At 67.9% G+C, this 28,000-nt stretch overlaps 3 protein-coding genes across 5 annotated transcripts; 1 reads left to right on the forward strand and 2 right to left on the reverse strand.

Annotated features, from left to right (window-relative positions):
- Positions 1-135: 135 nt before the first annotated feature.
- Positions 136-9,148, forward strand: DCTN2 (dynactin subunit 2). 2 transcript variants are annotated; one of them, XM_072847360.1, is made up of 14 exons: positions 136-253; positions 1,015-1,083; positions 4,186-4,282; positions 4,402-4,463; positions 7,161-7,259; positions 7,340-7,500; positions 7,611-7,758; positions 7,840-7,905; positions 7,984-8,022; positions 8,147-8,224; positions 8,367-8,438; positions 8,554-8,656; positions 8,768-8,859; positions 8,945-9,148. In XM_072847360.1, the coding sequence occupies exons 1-14, from the start codon at positions 218-220 to the stop codon at positions 9,029-9,031; spliced, it is 1,209 nt and encodes a 402-aa protein (XP_072703461.1). In that variant the 5' UTR covers positions 136-217; the 3' UTR covers positions 9,032-9,148. The 2 variants fall into 2 exon arrangements, with proteins under 2 accessions (XP_072703461.1, XP_072703460.1); XM_072847359.1 differs by having other exon boundaries at positions 7,840-8,022.
- A 1,949-nt stretch (positions 9,149-11,097) lies between these two features.
- LOC140644362 (uncharacterized) lies at positions 11,098-16,788 on the reverse strand. The gene is made up of 11 exons (XM_072847095.1): positions 16,617-16,788; positions 13,835-13,944; positions 13,710-13,760; positions 13,543-13,620; positions 13,179-13,235; positions 12,702-12,758; positions 12,461-12,517; positions 12,294-12,358; positions 11,807-11,876; positions 11,588-11,634; positions 11,098-11,239 (listed from the first exon to the last, which is right to left on the reverse strand). The coding sequence occupies exons 1-11, from the start codon at positions 16,639-16,641 to the stop codon at positions 11,098-11,100; spliced, it is 759 nt and encodes a 252-aa protein (XP_072703196.1). The 5' UTR covers positions 16,642-16,788.
- Positions 16,789-18,698: 1,910 nt separating this feature from the next.
- LOC140644491 (dynactin subunit 2-like) lies at positions 18,699-27,786 on the reverse strand. Of its 2 annotated transcripts, XM_072847364.1 has the most exons (14): positions 27,711-27,786; positions 26,885-26,953; positions 23,683-23,779; positions 23,502-23,563; positions 20,705-20,803; positions 20,464-20,624; positions 20,206-20,353; positions 20,059-20,124; positions 19,942-19,980; positions 19,740-19,817; positions 19,526-19,597; positions 19,308-19,410; positions 19,105-19,196; positions 18,699-19,019 (listed from the first exon to the last, which is right to left on the reverse strand). In XM_072847364.1, exons 1-14 carry the CDS (start codon positions 27,744-27,746, stop codon positions 18,933-18,935), a joined length of 1,209 nt encoding a protein of 402 aa, XP_072703465.1. In that variant the 5' UTR covers positions 27,747-27,786; the 3' UTR covers positions 18,699-18,932. The 2 variants fall into 2 exon arrangements, with proteins under 2 accessions (XP_072703465.1, XP_072703463.1); XM_072847362.1 differs by having other exon boundaries at positions 19,942-20,124.
- Between the last annotated feature and the right edge of the window lie 214 nt (positions 27,787-28,000).

Here is a 28,000-nt window from a genome sequence, read left to right on the forward strand (position 1 = left end):
CGCGTGCAAACCCCCCGTGTTCCCCCGCCCCTGCCCCGCGTGCCCCCAGCCTCCTCCCGTGTCTCCCACCCGTGTCCCCCCGCCCAGGCCCCGCCCCCGCGCGCTGCGTTCCCGCGCCCGCCCCGCCCGCTGCTCTCGCGAGACCGGCCCCGCCCACCCCGGCCCTGCTCGGCGGGTACCGGATCCGGTTGCCGACCCCCGTTACCGACCCCCGGCCATGGCCGACCCCAAGTACGCCGACCTGCCCGGCATCGTGAGTGCGGGACCGGGCCGGGGGGGTCTGAGGGGACCGAGGGAGTCGGGGCGGGGCTGGGGGGGTCTGAGGGGAGCAGGGGGCCGGGGGGAGAGTTAGGGGGTCTTGGGGGCCGGGGGTACTGAGGTGGTCTGAGGGGAACGGGGCGATCTGGGGGTCTGAGGGGAGTGAAGGGGTCTGAGGGGACCGAGGGGTCTGCAGGAGCTGGGGGTGTGGGGGAGTGAGGGGACTGGAGGGCTCGGGGTTGTGAGGGGATCGGGGGCTCTGGGCCAGTCAATGGGGCGTTTGGGGAGAGCGGGGCTGTCAGGGGCGGGAAGGTGTTGGAGGGGGCATGGGGGGGATGGGAGGCATTTGGGGTGTGTGGGGGGGGATCTGAGGAAGCTGGGGCTGTAAGTGGGGTGTTTGGGGAGCTGGGGGTACTGGGGACTGTCTGGGGGGAACGGGCGTGTCTGGAGGTGTTGGGAGTAGCCGGGGTATTTGGGGCGATTGTGGGAACGAGGGTACCCGTAAGGGCCCAGGGCGTTTGGACGTGTCGGGGGATGGGGGCGGTGAGTGGGGTGTCTGGGGACAGCAGGGGTGCCCAGAAGGGATGCGAAGTCTTTGGGGAGGGGGGGGGCGTGGGGGCCGGTAGCTGCCGCGGGCGTCTGTGGGCTGAGGCGGTGCCCGAGGCTGTTTGGGGCAGTTGTGGGGCATTTGATCATAAAGGGATAATAAATAGCCAGGGAGAGCTGGGGTTTCACCGGAGCCCGTTTGCGCCCCAGGCCTGGAACGAACCCGACGTCTACGAGACCAGCGACGTGCCCGAGGACGACCAGGCCGGGTTCGAGGCGGTAAGGCCTCGCCGTGGCCGTGCTGCGGGCGGGGGCGAGCAACTGCGCCCGTGCCCCCATCCTGCAGCCGTCCGGCGCAGCGGGACCGGCACTGCGGCAGGGAAAGGGCTCCTGTCCCTGCATGTGCCCCTGCGGTGCCACGTCCCCCCCACGGTGACGTGTCCCAGCAACGCGCCACCCCCATCTCTCAGCCCGCCAGTGCTTCGGGGGGCCAAGGAGCGAGGGCAGGGTGCAGCCCCCACCCCACGCAGGGTGGGTGTCCCCATCCCCGGCGTCCGCATCCGGCATAGCGTGGCCGAGGGCAGCAGGAGTGAGCAGGGCTGGCCAGCCCCCCGTCCCCTTGGCTTTGCCCAGGCGGTGCCCTGGCGGGCAGCACACGGAGGACAAGGGGGGCCTGTTGAGGTGGGTTCACCCCCAGAAAACAGCTCCAAAGGGCGGCGGGTCCCGCAAGCCAGCCCCGTGCCAGAGCCCATTGCGCCCAGGCCGTGGCCGTTGTCCGTGGGGCTGCTGCACGGTGGCTTTGACGTGGGGTGACAGCGGGGGCCCGTCCCCGAGGCCTTCACGGCACGAGGGGCGCACTGGGGGCTGCATGGTGCATCTTCTCCCCGCGGTGCAGCCAGCGTTTGCGGGGGACGCGGGGTCGGCGCGGTCCCACCGCGCGTGGGCTGGCGAGGCACCGTGCACCGCGCGCGGGGCAGGGGCACGCCGGGCACCCGGCCCCCAGTTCTGGGCGGGCAAAGAGATCCCTTGCGAGAGCCAGGGCAGCAGGACGGACTGAAACGGGTTGTTTCCACCCAAAGTTGCCCCTCTCAGGCCTCGGTCCCGCCGAAATTGTGCCCGAGAATCGAGCGGTGCCGCACCGGTGACTCCCCAGTGTTTTCCCTCCCGTGCGACCCCCACTGCAGGCAGGAGGCAAAGGGCTGCCGGGGCGTTAATTGCTGTCATCTCCTCTCCTGGGAGCCCCTCGCGCAGCTTCGTTGTGTTTCTTGGCCCTCGCGCGCTGAACTGACCTGAGTTTTCCCACCGCTCTTCCCCTCCCTGCTCCCCACCTTGCCTGGACGCTAGTTTGCACAAGTAAGCCCGTTCGCTGCTTCTGGTTTTGCATGCCGTTTGGGGTTGATTTTTGCATGCGGTAGACGTGCACGGGGTCCCGTAGCCGCTGCCTGTCGCTCTGCGTCGCATGGTCCCGGCTGTGGGTCAGCCCGCCGTGGGGCGGAGGGGAGGCAGCCGGCAGCGGCTCTGGGTCCCAGGGTGCGACACGATGCTGCTGCCACCTCCCTGCTCTCCCTTGCCCTCTTTCGCCTCCGCCCTGCCTGGCTGCACGCGCTGCCCTCCTTGTCCTTCGGGACCCCCAGGGACCCACGGGCCCCCCACGATGGGTCTCGGCCACGCCACGCTCCTGCCCCGGCGGCCTCGTCCCCCCTCAGTGATGCTGCCTGCGCAGAGGGGTGCTGCCCAGGGCCGGTCGCTGCCGTCCCACCACCGCAGCCCATCCTGGCAGGCTCTGCAGCACGCTGCGGGGCTGGGCAGGACACAGGCAGGCGAGAGGAGCCGAGCTGAGCCCCCGCCCCTGCTGCCAGCACAGCACGGGGCTGGCCGCTAAGCAGGGCAGAGCTCGTGCCCCTCCAGGGACCAGCATCGGGGTTTTGCCCCCCCAGGCCGCAGCCGATGCCTCCCTCCTACCCGCAGGAGCCCCGGGGACCTGCCAGGCGTTGGGCTGCTCTGTGAGGCCCCGTCCTGCCCCAGGCTCTGCTCACATCCCCCCCAGGGGAAAAGAAGAGCTGGAGCTGGAGGGAGGTTATCGGAGCGGGGGCTCGGCCGTGTCACGTCCGGACTCCGGCCGCAGCGTGCTCCCACGCTTTCTCTGGGCGCCTTGACCACCCCTCGCGGTGGCCGCGACCGGCGTGTCCCCAGCTGCCGCCAGCCCTGGCTGCCCCGGGGTGCCCGGCCGAGGGGTCCAGCCTGCCGCTGCCCCTGCTCTCACAGCCGCTGCCCCCCCACCGCTGCCCTCGCCTCCACGCTGGCGGCCCCCGCGTCCCGCATGGCTCCTGAGCCCTCGCGCGGGGCCACCGGGCAGCAGCCTCAGCGCAGGGACGTGGGTGACGGCGGGCCGTGCATGGGACAAACCTTCTAACGTGATTTTTGTCTCTCTCTCCCCCTCTCCTCCTAACCTTGCTCTGACTTTCTCACCTCTGGGAAACGCAAGGAGCTGGTAAGAGCCCGTCCGTCAGCTGCCGTAACCCTGCGCTCTGCTCACGGGCGCTCGCCACTGCCTCCCCCCAGCCGGACGGCCCCCCCTAACGCTGCTAGCACTGCTCCCGCTGCTCTCACCCCTTCTTGTCCACCTGCAGTGCGCCAGGGCTCCCCGAAAGCGCTTCAGGCCACGGCCGGGCGCAGGGGCTGGAGAGGGGCTGCCGTGGCCCAGGGCAGCAGGTGAGGGGGGTCCTTTGGGTGCCTCCCGCAGGCTCCTGCTGGGTCGGGCCCCCCCACCACGGCGGGCCGCGAGGAGAGCCCAGACTCGTGGTCCGCACTCGCCCTGCCAGGCTCCAGGCAAAGCCCCTTTGGTCTTTGAGGGGGTGAAGTCCCGCAACCCCCCAATGCCCCCCAGGTGGTGGGAGCCCCCCGAAACGTGGCCGCGGGGCAGTTCCAGCCCTGCTGGTCCGGGGGCCGCCCCGGCAGCTCACAACGCGCGTGGGCTCAGCAGCACGTTTCCTGATACTGGTCGTGGGGCTGCCGAACGGTTTTGAGCCTTGGTGTACGCTTGCGCCCCTGGCCCCGTTGCCAGGCCCTCGGGCAGGGTTTCCTGCCTGCCGGGCCAGGCCAGGGGTCCGCTGTCCCCGCACCAGGCCCTGGGGACGTGCCGCTTCCTGGACGGCCCCCGCTGCCCTGTCCAGACTCGTTGCGGGGTTCCGTCCCTGCGTGTCAGTCCCTGGGGGCTCTGCCCCTACCCCGGGAAGGATGGGGCCGCCTTCGCCCACCCCGTTACTGTCCATCCTCTCCCCAGCGCTGGCCCCAGACGGCCGCCGGCGCTGCAGGGAGGCGGCAGCTGTGCCGACAAACCCTCGCGGCTGCCTCGTCGCTAATGCCGAGCGTTGTGTGCAGGAGGAGCTCAGCAGCACCAGCGTGGAACACCTCATCATCAACCCCAACGCCGCTTACGAGAAGTTCCGGGACAAGCGCCTGGGCACCAAGGGAGTGGGTGAGCCAGGGCGTTCGGGGAAGGGTGGGCTGTGGGGAGCCTGGGTCACTGAGCTGACCCCAGGGAGGGCGCAGCCGCCGTAGGTATTTTGGGGTGACACCCTGCTCTTCCTCTTCCAGATTTCTCTGACAGCATCAGCAAGACCAGGACAACGGGCTACGAGTCCGGGGAGTACGAAATTGTGAGTCCAGAGCGCGTGGGGGTGTGAGCCACCCCAGCGCACGGTCCCTCGTCCCCACTCGCCCCACGGTGACGTCCCTGCCCAGGGCCACAAATCCCACAGAACCACAGGAGAGTGGAGGTGGGAAGGGACCTCTGGGGGTCACCTGGTCCGACCCCCCGGCTCAAGCAGGGCCACCCAGGGCCGGTTGCCCAGGACCGTGTCCAGATGGCTTCTGAAGAGCTCCAAGGACGGAGGCTCCGCCATCTCTCTGGGCAACCTGTGCCAGTGCTTGGTCACCCTCGCGCTAAACAAGTGTTTCCTGATGCTCAGGGGGAGCCTCCTGCACTTCAGTTTGTGGCCGTGGCCTCTGGTCCTGGCACTGGGCACCACTGAGAAGGGCCGGGCTCCGTCCTCTTGGCACCCTCCCTTCAGGTGTTGATAAGATCCCCCCAGAGCCTTCTCTTTGCCAGCGTGAACAGTCCCGGCTCTCTCAGCCCTTCCCATTCGGAGAGCTGTTCCCGCCCCGTCAGCATCTTGGCGGCCCTTTGTTGGACTCTCTCCAGTATGTCCCTGTCTCTCTTGTACTGGGGAGCCCAGCACTGGACACCACATGCCAGGTGTGGCCTCACCAGCGCCGAGGAGAGGGGAAGGATCACCTCCCTCAACCACAGCACTCCTAATGCTGCCCAGGACACCGTTAGCCGCCTTTGCCGGATCGTGTTTAGCTTGGTGTCCACCGGGAGCCCTGGGGCCTTTTCCACGGAGCTGCTTTCCAGCTGGCTGGCCCCCAGCGTATCCTGGTGCCGGGGGTTGTTCCTCCCCAGGAGCAGGACTTTGCACTTCCCCCTGTGGAACTCCATGAGGTTCCTGTTGGCCCATTGCTCCGGCCTGTCCGGGTCCCTCTGGACGGCAGCACGACCCTCTGGCGTCTCGGCCACTCCTCCCAGTGTGGTGTCATCTGCAGACTTGCTGAGGGGTCGCCCAGCCCCATCATCCAGATCATTAATGAAGACGTTAAAGAGGATCGGACCCAGCACGGACCCCTGGGGTACACCGGTCATTACTGGCCTCCAACTAGACTTTGGGCCGATGATCACCACCCTCCGGGCTTCGCTGTTCGGCCGGTTTCAGTCCACCTCACTGCCTGCTCCTCCAGCCCGGACTGCAACAGCTTCTCTTGGAGGATCTTAGGGGAGACAGTGCGAAAGGCTTTCCTGAAGTCCAGGTAGACGGCACCCACTGCTCTCTCCTTGTCTGCCAGGCCAGGCGTTTCATTGTAGAGGCTTATCGAGTTGGTCAAGCCTGACTTCCCCTTGGTGAAGCCGTGCTCATTTCTCTTGATGATTTTTTTTGTCGTTCATGTGCCTGGAAATGGTTTCCAGGGGTAGCTGCTCCCTCGCCTTCCCAGGGAAGAAGGTGAGGCTGACTGGCCCGTGGTTCCCTGGGTCCTCCTTCCTGACCTGCTCGAAGATGGGGCTGACACTCGCTTTCCTCCAGTCCTCTGGCACTTCTCCCAGTCACCGTGACCCATCAAAGATTTTCGAGAGCGGCCTTGCGATGCCATCAGCCAGATCCCCCAGAATATTTTTCTTCCAGTCCAACAGTTCCTGTAGGGACACCTCTTGCCCCCGGGCTGTGTAAAGGGGGTGATCGCTGGGGAGGAGCAGGGCAGCAGCAGGGCCCTGCCTTGTGCGTCTCCCATCAGCCAGATCCCTCAGCACTCACGGGTGCATCCCCTCTGCCCGTGCACTTGGGTGTGTCCAGTTTCCTTAAGAATTGGACCCCGGGTCCCCCGCCTCATCCAGCAGCGGGCCCCCGTTTCCCCTCGCCATCCGTCTGTCACCTGGGTGCTCACAGAAGCCCTTCTTGTTGCCTTGGACATCCCTGGCCAGGTTGAGTTCCAGCTGGGCTTTGGCTTTCCTAACCTCATCCCTGGCTGCGCAGGCAGTGCCTCTCTCCTCCTCCCGGGTTCCCTGCCCCTGCTCCAGGCTCTGCCTCCTTCCGTTCCGTGCCCGGGCTTGGCCAGGAGCTCCTGTTCGCCCAGGCAGCCTCGCGGCTTTTTGCCCGACTGCCCACTCACTGGGACGGAGCGCTCTGGAGCTTGGAGGAGGTGATCCTTCAACATGAACCAGCTTTCTGGGGCCCCTCTTCCCTCCGTTGCCTGATCCCAGGGGACTCTTCCAAGCAGACCTTTGAAGAGGCCAGAGTCGGCTCCCCTGAAGCCCAGGGCTGTGAGCCCCCTCCTCCCCTCCCTCAGCATCCTCAACTCCACCATCTCATGGTTGCTGCAGCCCAGGCTGCCTTTGGCCTCCACATCCCCAACGAGCCCCTCCTCGTTGGTGAAGACGAGCCCCGGTGGAGCCCCCCTCCTCGTTGGCTGCTCTGTCACTTGGAGGAGGACGTGGTCGTCGATGCACTTAGGAGCCTCCCGGGCTGCGTACGTCCCGCCGTGTCGTCCCTCCAGCAGGTCTCTCTGCAGTCCCCCTTGAGGACCAGGTTCCTGTGAACATGAGGCTGCTCCTACCTGTCTGTCGAGGGCCTCGCCCACTTGTTCTCCCTGCTCAGTCCCTTTTCTTGCCTTTCTGCGCAGCTATGGGCGGGCACCCAGGGGAGTCAGGTACCGGCGTCCCAGCCAGCGCCCCCCGCCCTGGGTGCCTGGTGCCGCAGGCAGGCCGTGAGCACCCGCCTGACCCTCTCCTGTTCCTCTCCCTGCAGCTCGGCGAGGGTCTTGGTGCCAAAGAGACGCCCCAGCAGCGGTACCAGCGGCTGCAGCACGAGGTGCAGGAGCTGGTTAGGGAGGTGGAGCAGATCCAGGTGAGCACCACCCCTGCCTGGGGAGCGGCAGGGAGGCTGTCCCAGGGGGGTGACACGGCCACCTTTCCTCCCCCGCCCAGAGCATGGTGAAGGAGTCGGCGGCGGAGGAGGAGCTGACGCCCATGGCCTTGGCCAGGCAGGTCGAGGGCCTGAAGCAGCAGCTGGTCTCCAGCCACCTGGAGAAGCTGCTGGGCCCCGCCGCAGCCATAGACTTTGCAGACCCCGACGGCGCCCTGGCCAAGTGAGTGGGGTCCCAGGACCCCGGGGCCACAGCTCGGGGAGCGGGGGGAGGATGCCCGTGTCCCCGCGGGGCGGTGCTGGGCCCCGTGCCCACCTGTTCCCCCTGCCCAGGCGCCTGCTGCAGCAGCTGGAGGTGGCGAAGTGCAGCAGGGCAGCGCCGGGGAAGAGCCCCGCCAGAGCCCCGGCGCCCACCGGCGACGCCGTCACCTTCGAGCTGTACTGGAGGCCGGAGCAGGAGCAGTTTGCCCAGACCGCCAAGGTGAGCGTGGGGAGGGGGGGACGCTGTGCCTGACCCCAAAATGGGGCGTCCGGCCGTCTCACCCGCCTCGTCTCCCCGCAGATGGCGGAGCTGGAGAAGCGGCTGGCGCAGCTGGAGGCCACGGTGCGGTGCGAGCCCGACAGCCAGGTGAGGGGCCGGGGGCTCCCGCCCTGCCACTCTCCTGCCCCCCAGCCCGCCCCACTGATGCAATTTCCTTCCCCACAGAACCCGCTGTTGGTCGGGCTGAAGGGCACCAGCCTCGTGGTGAGTCGGCAGGGGGTGGGGGGCATGCAGGGACCCTTTCCCCCCACCCCGTGCCCATAGCACTTGGGGTGGGCAGTCCCAGGGTGCTGCCGTGTCCCCCCCTCACCCTGCTCTCCGTCCCCAGGAGACCGTGCAGGTCCTGCAGGCCAAGGTCAGCATCCTGGACGTGGCCGTGCTGGACCAAGTGGAGGCCCGGCTGCAGGTGAGGGAGGACAGAGGGAGGGAACTGCACGGTGGGTGTCCCGGGGCCGTGGGAGAGCCACGGGATGGCACTGGCCAAGGCCGTGAACTTGGGGGTGCGCGCTGCTGGGTTTGGGGTCTCACATCCGCTCCCCCCTCCCCAGAGCGTCCTGGGGAAGGTGAATGAAATTGCCAAGCACAAGGCAGCCGTGCAAGATGCCGACACCCAGAGCAAGGTAAGAGCTGGTGTGGAGGGCCCCCCAAAGGCAACCCCGGCATGGCGGGGGATATATGGAGGCCCCCCTCCGGGCTCTGCTGACCCCCCACTTCTTACCCTGTCCCATCCCCCAGATCCACCAGATCTATGAGACGATGCAGCGCTGGGACCCCGTGGCCAGCACCCTGCCTGACGTTGTGCAGAGGCTGGTGACCCTCAGGGACCTGCACGAGCAAGGTGAGGGGCTGGAGGGGACGCTGGGGACAGTGGCATGGTGTGAGCGGGAGCATCTCGGCGGGGCAGGGGGCCCTGCTCCCCCCCAGTGCTGAGCTTTCTCCTCCCTCCCAGCCACACGGTTCGGGCAGGTCCTCATGCACTTGGACACCACGCAGCAGGAGATAGCTGGTGCTCTCAAGGACAACACCGTGCTGCTGGCGGAGGTGGGTCCCACCGACACCCACTGGGGTGGCGTGGGGTCCCCAGCCTGCCCCCCTGCTCACCCCCTGCCCCACTCACCCCCCCCAGGTCCAGAAGACAATGAAGGAAAACCTGGCCGTTGTGGAGGACAACTTTGCGGACATAGACGCCCGCATCAAGCGGCTGCAGAAGTGAGAGCGCCCTGGAGACCCCCCGCCCCGGGCATCCCTGCCCCCCCCCGGGCCCTGCGACCCCCTGGGAATCGCTCCCTCCCCCCGCAGGTACCAGCGCCTGCTCATCCATCCCTGGCTCTGCCCCTGCACAGCACGGGGGTGGAGGGGTCCTCCCAGCCCTCCATTCCCAGCTCGGGGGGGCTGTCTCCGTACCCCCCCGATTTACCCCAATAAACCGCTCAGCTCAAAGTCCATCCGTGTGGGCATCTCCTTCGGGCGCTGGGGCACGAGCGGGGCCCAGCCCCGGCTGTTAAACGCGCCTTGTCACGGTGCAGAACCCCCACCCCCCGCAGCCTCCTCGCCGCACTAACGCCAATCGCTCTGTGGGAAAGCTGCCACCCACGGGGGACGTCTCCCTGTCGCCACCCGTGGGGCGGGGCGTAGGGTGTGCGTGTGGGGATGGGGATGACCCCGAGTGGGTGGGGACGGCCCGAGGCAGGGGCGCGTGGCCCCCCCAGGCTGGCGGAGATGACTGTTGCTGGTACCGGGGCATGGGAAGGGGGGGAACCTCGTTTTTGGTGCGGGAGAACCTCGCGCTAAACTAACCCCGAGTGGATCCGGGCGTGGGGCCGCGACACCCCCCAAGCCTGAGGTAATGGGGGGCAGCGGGACCCCCCGGCTTGGGGAGCGGGCACTGGGGCTGGACCCCCCGGCTGCATCCCCTAGCGCCAATCCTGTCCCCCCAGCGCAGGGGCTTCCCTGGGGTGGGGGCCCCACTGGCAACGGCGGGTTTGAGCCCTGCGGGCAGTTGCCGGGCCATGATCTTGTCGGGATGACGGAGCCGTGGCGGGACGGCTGCCGGGGCCGGGGGACGCAGGAGGGGGCCAAGGCTGAGGCACTGCCGGCCGCCTTTGCCTCCGTCTCTGCCGGCCCGCCCGGCCTTCAGGGGTCCCGGCTCACAGAGGCGGGGGAAAGGCTGGAGCAAGGCAGCCGGACCCTTGGCGGAAGAGGATCAGGGCAGGGAATCCTTCAGGAAACCGGACATAGCCATGTGCGTGGGCACAGGTGAGCCCCAAAACCGCGCAGGGCTGCCTGCACGGAGCTCGCCCCGGGGGCACTCCCACGGGCGGGAGTGGGCAGCCCCCCCGCGTGACCCAACCCGTGTGCACCCCTCTGTGGGGGGTGCTCACAGCCATCAGTGGGGTCGCATCAGCGAGGGACGTGGCCGAGCAGCTCCGTGGGCCCTCCTTGCAGGAGGGGAGCGCTGCCCAGCGCAGCCACCACCACCTCGCCGAGCTTGAGAGACTCCTCATGCTGAGCCCCACAGGGGTCTGAGGTGTGGGACAGCTTCTGGACGCAGCTGCAGCAGATCCCCACTTTGGCCGCACGCACTCCCGCTCGGCCCGAGCGGTGAGGCTCGGCCGCTCTACAGCCAGCTCTGCCAGCTCCTGGCTCCGGCCATGGGGAAGCAGGACCCCCTCTGCGCCGCGTACCTGCTGTCCGAGTCCGTCTCCATCACCGCTCGCCATCAGATGCTCAGCATCATCCACAGCAAGACTCATATGCCGGCACTAACCTTCGCCGTCATCGGGCACCCTCGGGGACCGGCGGAGGGGACGAAGCCGCCACAGAGGCTGGACCCCCTTCCCCGGCTGCGTGCATTCACCACGGAACCGGGACCCCCTCTCCACCGCGGTACCTGCTGTCCGAGTCCGTCCCCATCCGCACTCGCCCTGCCCCATGGGATCCGGCTTTACTCCTCATGCCAGGCGGCTCCGGCTCTCCGCGCCTCCCGGCTCCTCGGAGACGCGGGGCTGGCTTGTCGGGCAAGCGCCGGGGGACGGCCGTGGAACGCGAGCCGAACCGCCGCGGGAACCGCCACGCCGACAACTGAGCTCCCCACTTCGCCGGGCGAGCCACGGGCACTGCCGGCCTCCAACTCAAGCAAGAGCCAGGTCTGAGGCAGAGCCGTCGTGGGGCGCGCACAGGCAGAAGGGAAAGCAGGAGCCACCTCCCTCTGACCCGTCAGCTGACATTCATTGAAGAGGTCACACACTTGTCCTGCAATCACAGACTTCTTTCTTTATTTCAAAACAACTGGGACCTCCCTGGGCAGCTCCCTAAGGCGGCCGCCAGCTTTGGTGGCAGGACCCAGTTGAGGACGTCCGTCTTCAGGAGGACTAGGAGGAGGACGGCGAGCTGCAGGAAGGCGAGGAACAGAAGAAGGCTCCTGGGGGACAGGAGAGAGGAGTCAGGCAGAGCAGGGTGCAAATGTGTCTCAGCTCTTTCCAACCACCCTCTTCGAATGCCACCGTGGGACTTCGCACCCTGCTGGGCACAACGCTCCCAGCTCAGGGCTGGGCTGAAGGGCCCAGGCATCTCTCGCAGCTCTACTCTACATCTGCCCAGTGGGCCCCCAGATCCCCCGTGCTACGCCCCCCAAGCTGGGAAGAGAAGAAATACTGCACCATTTCATCCCAGAGAAGGCCAAAGCTGCCCGATACCCTTGGACCACTGGCACGGGCATCCCACTGCCTATGGAAGAGCCCCGGCACCCCGAGCCCCCTGGGCAACTCACCGCAGCCAAGAAGTGATCTTCTGCCTCCTTGATGCCAGCCGCCCCTCCTACAGGCCAAGGCACAGCAGGGACATGTGTTGGGGTGTGCGAGGTGGACGAGGTTTGGGGGCTCAGACAGACCCCCTCCCTCGTCCCCGCTGAGACCGGTGCCCCCGTGGCCCCCGGCCACAGTGCAGACCCTTCCCTCCCCAAGGCCCACAGCGGGGTTGTCTCTCCTACCAGCCGCACAGCCACCATCTCCTGCAGCAGCGACTCCTCCGTCTTGTCTGCCTGCGCCGTCTTCCCCCTGCTACGGACACCGTGGGGTTTGGGGCTGTGAAAAGAGACCTCGGCCAGCATGGCAAACCCCCGGGTGGCCAACAGGGAGCCAGGGTGCTGCCCAGCCTCTGCTGGGGCTGGCACCAGGCACCCCCGCCGTCCCAGCACTGCACAGACCCACCCCCCGCCCCTGTCCCACCCCAGGCCTGCGGGGCGTGGAGGAGAGCCTGGGAGCTGCTTAGAGTTGCGCAGAGCTGCTTCCACGAGTCCCGAGTTGCTCAGAGGTGTTTTGAGCCGCTTAGGAGAAGACAAAGGGCTCTCCACAGCAGGCTGGAGGAGCGGACAGGAGCCAGAAAGATGTCTGCAAGCGGCACAGCTCTGCCCGGAGCTGCTCAGCACCCCCCACCCCGCTGCCCCAGGTTTCAGTCAGGGCCCCACGGCCACTCACAAAGCTGCTGGCTCTCGGAGGCCTTCCCGTCTCTCCAGGAGGTGCCGGAGCTTGCTCCTGAGCAGCTGGACAAGCAAAGGTCCCGGTCAGGAGTCCAGGCCATGCCTGCTCTGAGGGGGCTTCCCCCCACAGACATGCTGAGCCCCCGTCCCTCCTGTCCCCAGTACCTTCGTGACCTCAACCTGCTCCTGAAGACCTTCTCTCAACTCTGGCCAGGGCTCCCACTGCAAAGCAAGTGGGACACATTGCAGGGAGCCGTGGTGGGAAAGGGCATCCCCAGTCAGACCCCAGGGCACTGGGAGGTCAGGCCAGGGACAGGGCAACAGGCACCCAGGTGTCCTGGGGCTAGCGCCATTGCCCAGCAGCTCCGGCCACCCCGTGAGGGATTTCTGGATGCGGGTCACAGACCTTGATCAGCTCCCGCGCTGCTGGGCCTCCCTCTGCCTCTCCGTGAAAGAGCTTTGCCTGGCAAAGAGGAAGGAACAGGAACATCTCCAGGAGGAGCAGGCGGTGGAGCAGGACCCCCAGGACACTGGCCGGGGCCCAACGCCACACTACCCAGCACCCCCCTCCAGCCCATGCCCGAGTTCCTGTTACACACAGCGTCCCCAGACACACCAGTGAGGGTCACTCGTCCCACCCCTTCCCCAAAGCCATAGTGCTGTGCCTGCAGACCCACATCAGGCTCCCCTGTGCAGCACAGCCACAGCCAAGAGCCTGGGGGATAGCCAGAGGCCCGATCCCTCCATCATGGCCAGAGGCCATATCCCACAGTAAACATCCTCCCCAGCCACACCACTGCCCGTGGCTGCTGGGGTGCACGGACCCAGCACTGGCACCCCCCCTCCCTGACCCCGTCAGGACAGGCCTCCTTCTCCCCTCTACCTTCTGTGCCTCTTCCAGGCCGGCGGCTGCCTCCCTGTTTGCCACCTCAACGCGCTCCTGCGGGAGAGGAGAGGAAGAGGAGCAGCCATCAGGGCACTGAGACACTCCCAGGAGTGGCATTATCCCCTCCCGGCTCCCTTTGGGCACGTCCTTTGCCCTCGCGTCCCCTCTCAGTCCCAGCCCTGCAGGCACTGTGGGCAGACAGAGGGACCCCAGGCCCAACTCCGGACACGGTCCACACCTGGACATGGTCCTGAGCCACTGGCTCTGGGTGACCCCGCTTTGAGCAGGGGCATTGCACAAGACAAGATGATCTCCACAGGTCCCTGCCAACCTCGACCCCTCTGTGATTCGCTAAACTCACCTTCATCCGGGCCATCCACTCCTCCAGCTGCTCGATCTCCTGGCGGATGTTTTCAAAACACCGCACCACAACAGGCTTCTGGGAAGAGGAGCCAGACAACGGCACTGAGCCTGACACAGCCCCAGCCGCCGCAGCTGGGGGACACGGGCAGAAGAGGGGACACTGACCTGCACGCTGAGCTGCTCCATCGTTTCCTGCAGCTCATCCTGCTTCTTCCCCTGCGTGGGGAAAGGAGAGGTCAGGGGCTCAGGTCTTGCAGCCCCAGCCCCCGGGGACAACACTCCACACCTACCAGACGCTGCAGCAGCTCCTTCTGCTTTTTGGACTCTGCAGAACACCTCGCCAGGCGCTCCCGGAGCACGCAGAGCTCTTCCTTCAACTCTTCCGTCCGCATGGCTGCACCTGGGGGTGGGCAGCCAGCAGGGTGTGAGGGGCACAGCCACGGGCACTTGTCAGGCACGGACACTCGCGGAGATGCTGCCCTACCCTGGCACACGACCGCACACGGACACGCGGGTGCACTCAGGGGAAGGCACCCCCTGCACGGCTGCGCACAGGCACGCCACCCTGCTCACCTGCAGCTGTGCCCAGCACCGCGGGTGCTGGCACAGGTACAGCCATACGCCCACGGGGACAGCCATGCACCCCCTTGTGCTCCCCAAGCACGGGCGCACCCGCTCTCTCTCACGCACGGAACACGGCCACGCACTTGCAGAGTCAGGGACGCCCAGGGCTGGCACGGGAGCCTCCCCGCAGAGAGGGGCACCGTCAGCCAACTGCACTGACGCGCCTGCACCCCCCGCAGCCGGCAGCCCTGTGCGCACGCACGCGCGCACCAGTCCTGTGCCCGGCTTGGCCTGTGCCAGCTGGGTGCCCAGGACTTGGCGGGAGGGGGGGGGGGGCCCCAGGGACCGCTGAGGAGAGAAGGAGCTTCCCCGCCCCTGCTGTGCCGGGCACCCGCGGGGCCCCTCCTGCTGGCGGGGCTGCCCTGCCCTGGGGCCTCTGCGACACCTCCAGCGTCACGATCCTGCCCTGTCAGGTCACAACACCCCCCGCCCCCGGACCCCCTTCCTTTTGGTCCCCCGCCAGCCCCAGCAGCGTAGCCGACCTCCCCACCTGGCCCTGCCTCGGCCCAGGCTACTGCCTTCCCCCCACCCCACCGCTCGCAGCCACACACAGACCCCCGCCGCCCCTTGCCCAGCCGTGGCTCGCGGGGACTGTGGGGATACTCTGCCCTCACCCTCCTCTCCCCCGTCAGGGGCCTTCGGCTGCACAGCGGACGCAGGACAGCTCCTTGGCGAGTCCTCTCCAAACTCCTGCCCAGCAGCACCGAGCTTCTCCTCCAGATGCTCCCCCGCCTCCGGGAGCAGCCCCCTTTATACCCGCCAGGGCGCCCGTGTCACAAGCCCACAGTGACATCGCGGTGACACGGCCACCGCTGCTGCCCACTGTGACGCGGCAATCACCTCCCTGGGGCTGGCGCCAAGAGGTGACGTGGGGCCCAGCCGCGGCCACCGGGGAAACAGGCCATCACTCTCAGCACCCACTCCTAGTGCACGGGCAGGAGTGACCGTGGGCGCCGCGTGTCAGCGTCTCCCTGCGGGGTATGCCTGTCCCGCAGAGTCCAGCTGCGGCAGCTCCTGGCCCCAAGTCCAAGCAGGAGCCAGGCTGCGCACGGACTCCCAGCAGGCACATGCAGGTGCTCACACGCACGCCTGCACCATGGATGTGCGCAGACGGACACACCGTGTGGGCTCCAACACAGGGCTCACGCATCCAGCCCCCGTTTGGATCCAGCATCCAGCCCCCGTGCTTGCAGGCTCCCGAGAGGTATGGACTAGCCCTTTGAGCAGGTGGGTCAGCTGGCCCGGCTGTGCCCCCTCCCAGCTTCTTGTGCCCCTGCCCTCGCCTGGGACGCGCCTGGGAAGAGTCCTTGACTAGTGCAAGCACTGCTCAGCAACAACAAAAACATCAGCGTGTTGTCCCATAGCCAAAACCAGGACACTGTGACATGGCGTGACAGTGGGGGCCCATCCTCGAGGCCAGCACGGCACAAGGGGCACACCCAGGGTTGCATGGCGACCCCCGGCTCTGCCGGTGAGGGTGATTGCCGATGGGTGCTCGTGGATCGTGGCCCAAATGGCTGCTCGGTCCTCCCCAGCCCCCCTTCACCAGGACACGCTCCCAGTTGGCCCGAGCGGTGAGGCTCGGCCGCTCTACAGCCAGCTCTGCCAGCTCCTGGCTCCGGCCATGGGGAAGCAGGACCCCCTCTGCGCCGTATACCTGTTGTCCGAGTCCGTCCCCATCCGCACTCGCCCTGCCCCACGGGATCCGGCTTTACTCCTCATGCCAGGCGGCTCCGGCTCTCCACGGCTCCCGGCTCCTCGGAGACGCGGGGCTGGCTTGTTGGGCAAGCGCCGGGGGACAGCCGTGGAACGCGAGCCGAACCGCCGCGGGAACCGCCACGCCGACCGCTGAGCTCCCCACTTCGCTGGCCGAGCCTCAGGCCTTGCAGCCGCTGGCCCCCGCTGCTCCCGGGACGTGTGGGGCCCGGTTACGGCAGTGGGTGCGCAGGGTGCGTGGCTGCAGACCCCTCGCTGCTCCGGGGTGTGGAGAGTCTGCGGTCGGGGGTCTGCACCCACGGGCCTGCGGGTCCAGGCCTGTGGCAGAGGCAGGGAGGGAGGGGGAGGATGCGGGGGGGGGCATGTGGGGGTGTGTGTGTCTGTGTGTGTGTGTCTGTGTGTCTGAGCATGCGTGTGTAGCGGGGAGGTTGGCATCTGCAGGATCACAGATACATATTTTAATATAATTATTTCATTTTTTTTAAAAAAGTCAAAATAAAATGATGGCAAAGGGAAAAAACCCACCACCCCCTCCAAAACTTCTCACCGCACAACCAAAACCAACAGCCGGCGAGCACCCAGCAGCCCGGGCTGTGCGTGTGCGTGGGAGTGCAGCGGGGGGGGCTGGGGAATAATGTTTTAAAAGTTTTTCATTAATGTTTCATTGTTTGTTTCTACCGAACCCAATAAAGATAAAGTAACGCTTGCAGGAGACAGTACGTTCAAACTTACTGCCTTGTATCAGAAGCGCTTCCATCTCGGAAACGGGAAAAAAGCAAAACCGGCCGGGAGAACCGGGACGCGGCGGCCGGCCGGTCCAGCCGGCCCCGGAGCACGGGCGGCCGCCAGGTCTACCCGGGGGCGGAGCCCGGCGACCGCGGGATGCGGCTGCCGGAGCGGCCGGCGCAAGGGGCGGCCAAGTCCACCCGGCTCCGGCGGGACCGGGACGAGAGCTGCCGTCCCCGCCGCCCCCCCCGCGCTGCCGAAGCCGTTCGCCGCTGCCGCCAGGGACGGCCGGGAAAAGTCGGCGTCGCTGGCGCCGGTGGGCGGAGGCGCCGCTCTCGGGGCGGGCCGGGGGCCGGGGGCCGGGCCCTGCTGCGGGAGCGAGCGGCTGCTCGTCCCGGGAGCAGCGGGGGCCGGCGGCTGCAAGGCCCGCGGCTCGGCCGGCGAAGCGGGGAGCTCAGCGGTCGGCGTGGCGGTTCCCGCGGCGGTTCGGCTCGCGTTCCACGGCCGTCCCCCGGCGCTTGCCCGACGAGCCAGCCCCGCGTGTCCGAGGAGCCGGGAGCCGCGGAGAGCCGGAGCCGCCTGGCATGAGGAGTAAAGCCGGATCCCGTGGGGCAGGGCGGGTGCGGATGGGGACGGACTCGGACGGCAGGTACCGCGGTGGAGAGGGGGTCCCGGTTCCGTGGTGAATGCACGCAGCCGGGGAAGGGGGTCCAGCCTCTGCGGCGGCTTCGTCCCCTCCGCCGGTCCCCGAGGGTGCCCGATGACGGCGAAGGTTAGTGCCGGCATATGAGTCTTGCTGTGGATGATGCTGAGCATCTGATGGCGAGCGGTGATGGAGACGGACTCGGACAGCAGGTACGCGGCGCAGAGGGGTCCTGCTTCCCCATGGCCGGAGCCAGGAGCTGGCAGAGCTGGCTGTAGAGCGGCCGAGCCTCACCGCTCGGGCCGAGCGGGAGTGCGTGCGGCCAAAGTGGGGATCTGCTGCAGCTGCGTCCAGAAGCTGTCCCACACCTCAGACCCCTGTGGGGCTCAGCATGAGGAGTCTCTCAAGCTCGGCGAGGTGGTGGTGGCTGCGCTGGGCAGCGCTCCCCTCCTGCAAGGAGGGCCCACGGAGCTGCTCGGCCACGTCCCTCGCTGATGCGACCCCACTGATGGCTGTGAGCACCCCCACAGAGGGGTGCACACGGGTTGGGTCACGCGGGGGGGCTGCCCACTCCCGCCCGTGGGAGTGCCCCCGGGGCGAGCTCCGTGCAGGCAGCCCTGCGCGGTTTTGGGGCTCACCTGTGCCCACGCACTTGGCTATGTCCGGTTTCCTGAAGGATTCCCTGCCCTGATCCTCTTCCGCCAAGGGTCCGGCTGCCTTGCTCCAGCCTTTCCCCCGCCTCTGTGAGCCGGGACCCCTGAAGGCCGGGCGGGCCGGCAGAGACGGAGGCAAAGGCGGCCGGCAGTGCCTCAGCCTTGGCCCCCTCCTGCGTCCCCCGGCCCCGGCAGCCGTCCCGCCACGGCTCCGTCATCCCGACAAGATCATGGCCCGGCAACTGCCCGCAGGGCTCAAACCCGCCGTTGCCAGTGGGGCCCCCACCCCAGGGAAGCCCCTGCGCTGGGGGGACAGGATTGGCGCTAGGGGATGCAGCCGGGGGGTCCAGCCCCAGTGCCCGCTCCCCAAGCCGGGGGTCCCGCTGCCCCCATTACCTCAGGCTTGGGGGTGTCGCGGCCCCACGCCCGGATCCACTCGGGGTTAGTTTAGCGCGAGGTTCTCCCGCACCAAAACGAGGTTCCCCCTTCCCATGCCCCGGTACCAGCAACAGTCATCTCCGCCAGCCTGGGGGCCACGCGCCCCTGCCCCGGGCCGTCCCCACCCACTCGGGGTCATCCCCATCCCCACACGCACACCCTACCCCCCGCCCCACGGGTGGCGACAGGGAGACGTCCCCCCGTGGGTGGCAGCTTTCCCACAGAGCGATTGGCGTTAGTGCGACGAGGAGGCTGCGGGGGGGTGGGGGGTTCTGCACCGTGACAAGGCGCGTTTAACAGCCGGGGGCCGGGCCCCGCTCGTGCCCCAGCGCCCGAAGGAGATGCCCACACGGATGGACTTTGAGCTGAGCGGTTTATTGGGGTAAATCGGGGGGGTACGGAGACAGCCCCCCCGAGGTGGGAATGGAGGGCTGGGGAGGACCCCTCCACCCCCGTGCTGTGCAGGGGGCAGAGCCAGGGATGGACGAGCAGGCGCTGGTACCTGCGGGGGGAGGGAGCGATTCCCAGGGGGTCGCAGGGCCCGGGGGGGGGCAGGGATGCCCGGGGCGGGGGGTCTCCAGGGCGCTCTCACTTCTGCAGCCGCTTGATGCGGGCGTCTATGTCCGCAAAGTTGTCCTCCACAACGGCCAGGTTTTCCTTCATTGTCTTCTGGACCTGGGGGGGGTGAGTGGGGCAGGGGGTGAGCAGGGGGGCAGGCTGGGGACCCCACGCCACCCCAGTGGGTGTCGGTGGGACCCACCTCCGCCAGCAGCACGGTGTTGTCCTTGAGAGCACCAGCTATCTCCTGCTGCGTGGTGTCCAAGTGCATGAGGACCTGCCCGAACCGTGTGGCTGGGAGGGAGGAGAAAGCTCAGCACTGGGGGGGAGCAGGGCCCCCTGCCCCGCCGAGATGCTCCCGCTCACACCATGCCACTGTCCCCAGCGTCCCCTCCAGCCCCTCACCTTGCTCGTGCAGGTCCCTGAGGGTCACCAGCCTCTGCACAACGTCAGGCAGGGTGCTGGCCACGGGGTCCCAGCGCTGCATCGTCTCATAGATCTGGTGGATCTGGGGGATGGGACAGGGTAAGAAGTGGGGGGTCAGCAGAGCCCGGAGGGGGGCCTCCATATATCCCCCGCCATGCCGGGGTTGCCTTTGGGGGGCCCTCCACACCAGCTCTTACCTTGCTCTGGGTGTCGGCATCTTGCACGGCTGCCTTGTGCTTGGCAATTTCATTCACCTTCCCCAGGACGCTCTGGGGAGGGGGGAGCGGATGTGAGACCCCAAACCCAGCAGCGCGCACCCCCAAGTTCACGGCCTTGGCCAGTGCCATCCCGTGGCTCTCCCACGGCCCCGGGACACCCACCGTGCAGTTCCCTCCCTCTGTCCTCCCTCACCTGCAGCCGGGCCTCCACTTGGTCCAGCACGGCCACGTCCAGGATGCTGACCTTGGCCTGCAGGACCTGCACGGTCTCCTGGGGACGGAGAGCAGGGTGAGGGGGGGACACGGCAGCACCCTGGGACTGCCCACCCCAAGTGCTATGGGCACGGGGTGGGGGGAAAGGGTCCCTGCATGCCCCCCACCCCCTGCCGACTCACCACGAGGCTGGTGCCCTTCAGCCCGACCAACAGCGGGTTCTGTGGGGAAGGAAATTGCATCAGTGGGGCGGGCTGGGGGGCAGGAGAGTGGCAGGGCGGGAGCCCCCGGCCCCTCACCTGGCTGTCGGGCTCGCACCGCACCGTGGCCTCCAGCTGCGCCAGCCGCTTCTCCAGCTCCGCCATCTGCGGGGAGACGAGGCGGGTGAGACGGCCGGACGCCCCATTTTGGGGTCAGGCACAGCGTCCCCCCCTCCCCACGCTCACCTTGGCGGTCTGGGCAAACTGCTCCTGCTCCGGCCTCCAGTACAGCTCGAAGGTGACGGCGTCGCCGGTGGGCGCCGGGGCTCTGGCGGGGCTCTTCCCCGGCGCTGCCCTGCTGCACTTCGCCACCTCCAGCTGCTGCAGCAGGCGCCTGGGCAGGGGGAACAGGTGGGCACGGGGCCCAGCACCGCCCCGCGGGGACACGGGCATCCTCCCCCCGCTCCCCGAGCTGCGGCCCCGGGGTCCTGGGACCCCACTCACTTGGCCAGGGCGCCGTCGGGGTCTGCAAAGTCTATGGCTGCGGCGGGGCCCAGCAGCTTCTCCAGGTGGCTGGAGACCAGCTGCTGCTTCAGGCCCTCGACCTGCCTGGCCAAGGCCATGGGCGTCAGCTCCTCCTCCGCCGCCGACTCCTTCACCATGCTCTGGGCGGGGGAGGAAAGGTGGCCGTGTCACCCCCCTGGGACAGCCTCCCTGCCGCTCCCCAGGCAGGGGTGGTGCTCACCTGGATCTGCTCCACCTCCCTAACCAGCTCCTGCACCTCGTGCTGCAGCCGCTGGTACCGCTGCTGGGGCGTCTCTTTGGCACCAAGACCCTCGCCGAGCTGCAGGGAGAGGAACAGGAGAGGGTCAGGCGGGTGCTCACGGCCTGCCTGCGGCACCAGGCACCCAGGGCGGGGGGCGCTGGCTGGGACGCCGGTACCTGACTCCCCTGGGTGCCCGCCCATAGCTGCGCAGAAAGGCAAGAAAAGGGACTGAGCAGGGAGAACAAGTGGGCGAGGCCCTCGACAGACAGGTAGGAGCAGCCTCATGTTCACAGGAACCTGGTCCTCAAGGGGGACTGCAGAGAGACCTGCTGGAGGGACGACACGGCGGGACGTACGCAGCCCGGGAGGCTCCTAAGTGCATCGACGACCACGTCCTCCTCCAAGTGACAGAGCAGCCAACGAGGAGGGGGGCTCCACCGGGGCTCGTCTTCACCAACGAGGAGGGGCTCGTTGGGGATGTGGAGGCCAAAGGCAGCCTGGGCTGCAGCAACCATGAGATGGTGGAGTTGAGGATGCTGAGGGAGGGGAGGAGGGGGCTCACAGCCCTGGGCTTCAGGGGAGCCGACTCTGGCCTCTTCAAAGGTCTGCTTGGAAGAGTCCCCTGGGATCAGGCAACGGAGGGAAGAGGGGCCCCAGAAAGCTGGTTCATGTTGAAGGATCACCTCCTCCAAGCTCCAGAGCGCTCCGTCCCAGTGAGTGGGCAGTCGGGCAAAAAAGCCGCGAGGCTGCCTGGGCGAACAGGAGCTCCTGGCCAAGCCCGGGCACGGAACGGAAGGAGGCAGAGCCTGGAGCAGGGGCAGGGAACCCGGGAGGAGGAGAGAGGCACTGCCTGCGCAGCCAGGGATGAGGTTAGGAAAGCCAAAGCCCAGCTGGAACTCAACCTGGCCAGGGATGTCCAAGGCAACAAGAAGGGCTTCTGTGAGCACCCAGGTGACAGACGGATGGCGAGGGGAAACGGGGGCCCGCTGCTGGATGAGGCGGGGGACCCGGGGTCCAATTCTTAAGGAAACTGGACACACCCAAGTGCACGGGCAGAGGGGATGCACCCGTGAGTGCTGAGGGATCTGGCTGATGGGAGACGCACAAGGCAGGGCCCTGCTGCTGCCCTGCTCCTCCCCAGCGATCACCCCCTTTACACAGCCCGGGGGCAAGAGGTGTCCCTACAGGAACTGTTGGACTGGAAGAAAAATATTCTGGGGGATCTGGCTGATGGCATCGCAAGGCCGCTCTCGAAAATCTTTGATGGGTCACGGTGACTGGGAGAAGTGCCAGAGGACTGGAGGAAAGCGAGTGTCAGCCCCATCTTCGAGCAGGTCAGGAAGGAGGACCCAGGGAACCACGGGCCAGTCAGCCTCACCTTCTTCCCTGGGAAGGCGAGGGAGCAGCTACCCCTGGAAACCATTTCCAGGCACATGAACGACAAAAAAAATCATCAAGAGAAATGAGCACGGCTTCACCAAGGGGAAGTCAGGCTTGACCAACTCGATAAGCCTCTACAATGAAACGCCTGGCCTGGCAGACAAGGAGAGAGCAGTGGGTGCCGTCTACCTGGACTTCAGGAAAGCCTTTCGCACTGTCTCCCCTAAGATCCTCCAAGAGAAGCTGTTGCAGTCCGGGCTGGAGGAGCAGGCAGTGAGGTGGACTGAAACCGGCCGAACAGCGAAGCCCGGAGGGTGGTGATCATCGGCCCAAAGTCTAGTTGGAGGCCAGTAATGACCGGTGTACCCCAGGGGTCCGTGCTGGGTCCGATCCTCTTTAACGTCTTCATTAATGATCTGGATGATGGGGCTGGGCGACCCCTCAGCAAGTCTGCAGATGACACCACACTGGGAGGAGTGGCCGAGACGCCAGAGGGTCGTGCTGCCGTCCAGAGGGACCCGGACAGGCCGGAGCAATGGGCCAACAGGAACCTCATGGAGTTCCACAGGGGGAAGTGCAAAGTCCTGCTCCTGGGGAGGAACAACCCCCGGCACCAGGATACGCTGGGGGCCAGCCAGCTGGAAAGCAGCTCCGTGGAAAAGGCCCCAGGGCTCCCGGTGGACACCAAGCTAAACACGATCCGGCAAAGGCGGCTAACGGTGTCCTGGGCAGCATTAGGAGTGCTGTGGTTGAGGGAGGTGATCCTTCCCCTCTCCTCGGCGCTGGTGAGGCCACACCTGGCATGTGGTGTCCAGTGCTGGGCTCCCCAGTACAAGAGAGACAGGGACATACTGGAGAGAGTCCAACAAAGGGCCGCCAAGATGCTGACGGGGCGGGAACAGCTCTCCGAATGGGAAGGGCTGAGAGAGCCGGGACTGTTCACGCTGGCAAAGAGAAGGCTCTGGGGGGATCTTATCAACACCTGAAGGGAGGGTGCCAAGAGGACGGAGCCCGGCCCTTCTCAGTGGTGCCCAGTGCCAGGACCAGAGGCCACGGCCACAAACTGAAGTGCAGGAGGCTCCCCCTGAGCATCAGGAAACACTTGTTTAGCGCGAGGGTGACCAAGCACTGGCACAGGTTGCCCAGAGAGATGGCGGAGCCTCCGTCCTTGGAGCTCTTCAGAAGCCATCTGGACACGGTCCTGGGCAACCGGCCCTGGGTGGCCCTGCTTGAGCCGGGGGGTCGGACCAGGTGACCCCCAGAGGTCCCTTCCCACCTCCACTCTCCTGTGGTTCTGTGGGATTTGTGGCCCTGGGCAGGGACGTCACCGTGGGGCGAGTGGGGACGAGGGACCGTGCGCTGGGGTGGCTCACACCCCCACGCGCTCTGGACTCACAATTTCGTACTCCCCGGACTCGTAGCCCGTTGTCCTGGTCTTGCTGATGCTGTCAGAGAAATCTGGAAGAGGAAGAGCAGGGTGTCACCCCAAAATACCTACGGCGGCTGCGCCCTCCCTGGGGTCAGCTCAGTGACCCAGGCTCCCCACAGCCCACCCTTCCCCGAACGCCCTGGCTCACCCACTCCCTTGGTGCCCAGGCGCTTGTCCCGGAACTTCTCGTAAGCGGCGTTGGGGTTGATGATGAGGTGTTCCACGCTGGTGCTGCTGAGCTCCTCCTGCACACAACGCTCGGCATTAGCGACGAGGCAGCCGCGAGGGTTTGTCGGCACAGCTGCCGCCTCCCTGCAGCGCCGGCGGCCATCTGGGGCCAGCGCTGGGGAGAGGATGGACAGTAACGGGGTGGGCGAAGGCGGCCCCATCCTTCCCGGGGTAGGGGCAGAGCCCCCAGGGACTGACACGCAGGGACGGAACCCCGCAACGAGTCTGGACAGGGCAGCGGGGGCCGTCCAGGAAGCGGCACGTCCCCAGGGCCTGGTGCGGGGACAGCGGACCCCTGGCCTGGCCCGGCAGGCAGGAAACCCTGCCCGAGGGCCTGGCAACGGGGCCAGGGGCGCAAGCGTACACCAAGGCTCGAAACCGTTCGGCAGCCCCACGACCAGTATCAGGAAACGTGCTGCTGAGCCCACGCGCGTTGTGAGCTGCCGGGGCGGCCCCCGGACCAGCAGGGCTGGAACTGCCCCGCGGCCACGTTTCGGGGGGCTCCCACCACCTGGGGGGCATTGGGGGGTTGCGGGACTTCACCCCCTCAAAGACCAAAGGGGCTTTGCCTGGAGCCTGGCAGGGCGAGTGCGGACCACGAGTCTGGGCTCTCCTCGCGGCCCGCCGTGGTGGGGGGGCCCGACCCAGCAGGAGCCTGCGGGAGGCACCCAAAGGACCCCCCTCACCTGCTGCCCTGGGCCACGGCAGCCCCTCTCCAGCCCCTGCGCCCGGCCGTGGCCTGAAGCGCTTTCGGGGAGCCCTGGCGCACTGCAGGTGGACAAGAAGGGGTGAGAGCAGCGGGAGCAGTGCTAGCAGCGTTAGGGGGGGCCGTCCGGCTGGGGGGAGGCAGTGGCGAGCGCCCGTGAGCAGAGCGCAGGGTTACGGCAGCTGACGGACGGGCTCTTACCAGCTCCTTGCGTTTCCCAGAGGTGAGAAAGTCAGAGCAAGGTTAGGAGGAGAGGGGGGAGAGAGAGACAAAAATCACGTTAGAAGGTTTGTCCCATGCACGGCCCGCCGTCACCCACGTCCCTGCGCTGAGGCTGCTGCCCGGTGGCCCCGCGCGAGGGCTCAGGAGCCATGCGGGACGCGGGGGCCGCCAGCGTGGAGGCGAGGGCAGCGGTGGGGGGGCAGCGGCTGTGAGAGCAGGGGCAGCGGCAGGCTGGACCCCTCGGCCGGGCACCCCGGGGCAGCCAGGGCTGGCGGCAGCTGGGGACACGCCGGTCGCGGCCACCGCGAGGGGTGGTCAAGGCGCCCAGAGAAAGCGTGGGAGCACGCTGCGGCCGGAGTCCGGACGTGACACGGCCGAGCCCCCGCTCCGATAACCTCCCTCCAGCTCCAGCTCTTCTTTTCCCCTGGGGGGGATGTGAGCAGAGCCTGGGGCAGGACGGGGCCTCACAGAGCAGCCCAACGCCTGGCAGGTCCCCGGGGCTCCTGCGGGTAGGAGGGAGGCATCGGCTGCGGCCTGGGGGGGCAAAACCCCGATGCTGGTCCCTGGAGGGGCACGAGCTCTGCCCTGCTTAGCGGCCAGCCCCGTGCTGTGCTGGCAGCAGGGGCGGGGGCTCAGCTCGGCTCCTCTCGCCTGCCTGTGTCCTGCCCAGCCCCGCAGCGTGCTGCAGAGCCTGCCAGGATGGGCTGCGGTGGTGGGACGGCAGCGACCGGCCCTGGGCAGCACCCCTCTGCGCAGGCAGCATCACTGAGGGGGGACGAGGCCGCCGGGGCAGGAGCGTGGCGTGGCCGAGACCCATCGTGGGGGGCCCGTGGGTCCCTGGGGGTCCCGAAGGACAAGGAGGGCAGCGCGTGCAGCCAGGCAGGGCGGAGGCGAAAGAGGGCAAGGGAGAGCAGGGAGGTGGCAGCAGCATCGTGTCGCACCCTGGGACCCAGAGCCGCTGCCGGCTGCCTCCCCTCCGCCCCACGGCGGGCTGACCCACAGCCGGGACCATGCGACGCAGAGCGACAGGCAGCGGCTACGGGACCCCGTGCACGTCTACCGCATGCAAAAATCAACCCCAAACAGCATGCAAAACCAGAAGCAGCGAACGGGCTTACTTGTGCAAACTAGCGTCCAGGCAAGGTGGGGAGCAGGGAGGGGAAGAGCGGTGGGAAAACTCAGGTCAGTTCAGCGCGCGAGGGCCAAGAAACACAACGAAGCTGCGCGAGGGGCTCCCAGGAGAGGAGATGACAGCAATTAACGCCCCGGCAGCCCTTTGCCTCCTGCCTGCAGTGGGGGTCGCACGGGAGGGAAAACACTGGGGAGTCACCGGTGCGGCACCGCTCGATTCTCGGGCACAATTTCGGCGGGACCGAGGCCTGAGAGGGGCAACTTTGGGTGGAAACAACCCGTTTCAGTCCGTCCTGCTGCCCTGGCTCTCGCAAGGGATCTCTTTGCCCGCCCAGAACTGGGGGCCGGGTGCCCGGCGTGCCCCTGCCCCGCGCGCGGTGCACGGTGCCTCGCCAGCCCACGCGCGGTGGGACCGCGCCGACCCCGCGTCCCCCGCAAACGCTGGCTGCACCGCGGGGACAAGATGCACCATGCAGCCCCCAGTGCGCCCCTCGTGCCGTGAAGGCCTCGGGGACGGGCCCCCGCTGTCACCCCACGTCAAAGCCACCGTGCAGCAGCCCCACGGACAACGGCCACGGCCTGGGCGCAATGGGCTCTGGCACGGGGCTGGCTTGCGGGACCCCGCCGCCCTTTGGAGCTGTTTTCTGGGGGTGAACCCACCTCAACAGGCCCCCCTTGTCCTCCGTGTGCTGCCCGCCAGGGCACCGCCTGGGCAAAGCCAAGGGGACGGGGGGCTGGCCAGCCCTGCTCACTCCTGCTGCCCTCGGCCACGCTATGCCGGATGCGGACGCCGGGGATGGGGACACCCACCCTGCGTGGGGTGGGGGCTGCACCCTGCCCTCGCTCCTTGGCCCCCCGAAGCACTGGCGGGCTGAGAGATGGGGGTGGCGCGTTGCTGGGACACGTCACCGTGGGGGGGACGTGGCACCGCAGGGGCACATGCAGGGACAGGAGCCCTTTCCCTGCCGCAGTGCCGGTCCCGCTGCGCCGGACGGCTGCAGGATGGGGGCACGGGCGCAGTTGCTCGCCCCCGCCCCGCAGCACGGCCACGGCGAGGCCTTACCGCCTCGAACCCGGCCTGGTCGTCCTCGGGCACGTCGCTGGTCTCGTAGACGTCGGGTTCGTTCCAGGCCTGGGGCGCAAACGGGCTCCGGTGAAACCCCAGCTCTCCCTGGCTATTTATTATCCCTTTATGATCAAATGCCCCACAACTGCCCCAAACAGCCTCGGGCACCGCCTCAGCCCACAGACGCCCGCGGCAGCTACCGGCCCCCACGCCCCCCCCCTCCCCAAAGACTTCGCATCCCTTCTGGGCACCCCTGCTGTCCCCAGACACCCCACTCACCGCCCCCATCCCCCGACACCTCCAAACGCCCTGGGCCCTTACGGGTACCCTCGTTCCCACAATCGCCCCAAATACCCCGGCTACTCCCAACACCCCCAGAGACGCCCGTTCCCCCCCAGACAGTCCCCAGTACCCCCCAGCTCCCCAAACACCCCACTTACAGCCCCAGCTTCCTCAGATCCCCCCACACACCCCAAATGCCTCCCATCCCCCCCCATGCCCCCTCCAACACCTTCCCCGCCCCTGACAGCCCCGCTCTCCCCAAACGCCCCATTGACTGGCCCAGAGCCCCCGATCCCCTCACAACCCCGAGCCCCTCCAGTCCCCTCACTCCCCCACACCCCCAGCTCCTGCAGACCCCCGGCCCCCTCAGACCCCTTCACTCCCCTCAGACCCCCAGATCGCCCCGTTCCCCTCAGACCACCTCAGTACCCCCCGGCCCCCAAGACCCCTAACTCTCCCCCGGCCCCTGCTCCCCTCAGACCCCCCAGCCCCGCCCCGACTCCTCGGTCCCCTCAGACCCCCGGCCCGGTCCCGCACTCACGATGCCGGGCAGGTCGGCGTACTTGGGGTCGGCCATGGCCGGGGTCGGTAACGGGGGTCGGCAACCGGATCCGGTACCCGCCGAGCAGGGCCGGGGTGGGCGGGGCCGGTCTCGCGAGAGCAGCGGGCGGGGCGGGCGCGGGAACGCAGCGCGCGGGGGCGGGGCCTGGGCGGGGGACACGGGTGGGAGACACGGGAGGAGGCTGGGGGCACGCGGGGCAGGGGCGGGGGGGAACACGGGGGGGGTTTGCACGCGGAGGGGGGCACGGGCGGGTGCCCACGATGGGCGCA

The sequence above is a fragment of the Ciconia boyciana genome, chromosome 27 (genome assembly GCF_034638445.1).
Source record: "Ciconia boyciana chromosome 27, ASM3463844v1, whole genome shotgun sequence".
In the NCBI taxonomy this organism is placed as follows: domain Eukaryota; kingdom Metazoa; phylum Chordata; class Aves; order Ciconiiformes; family Ciconiidae; genus Ciconia; species Ciconia boyciana.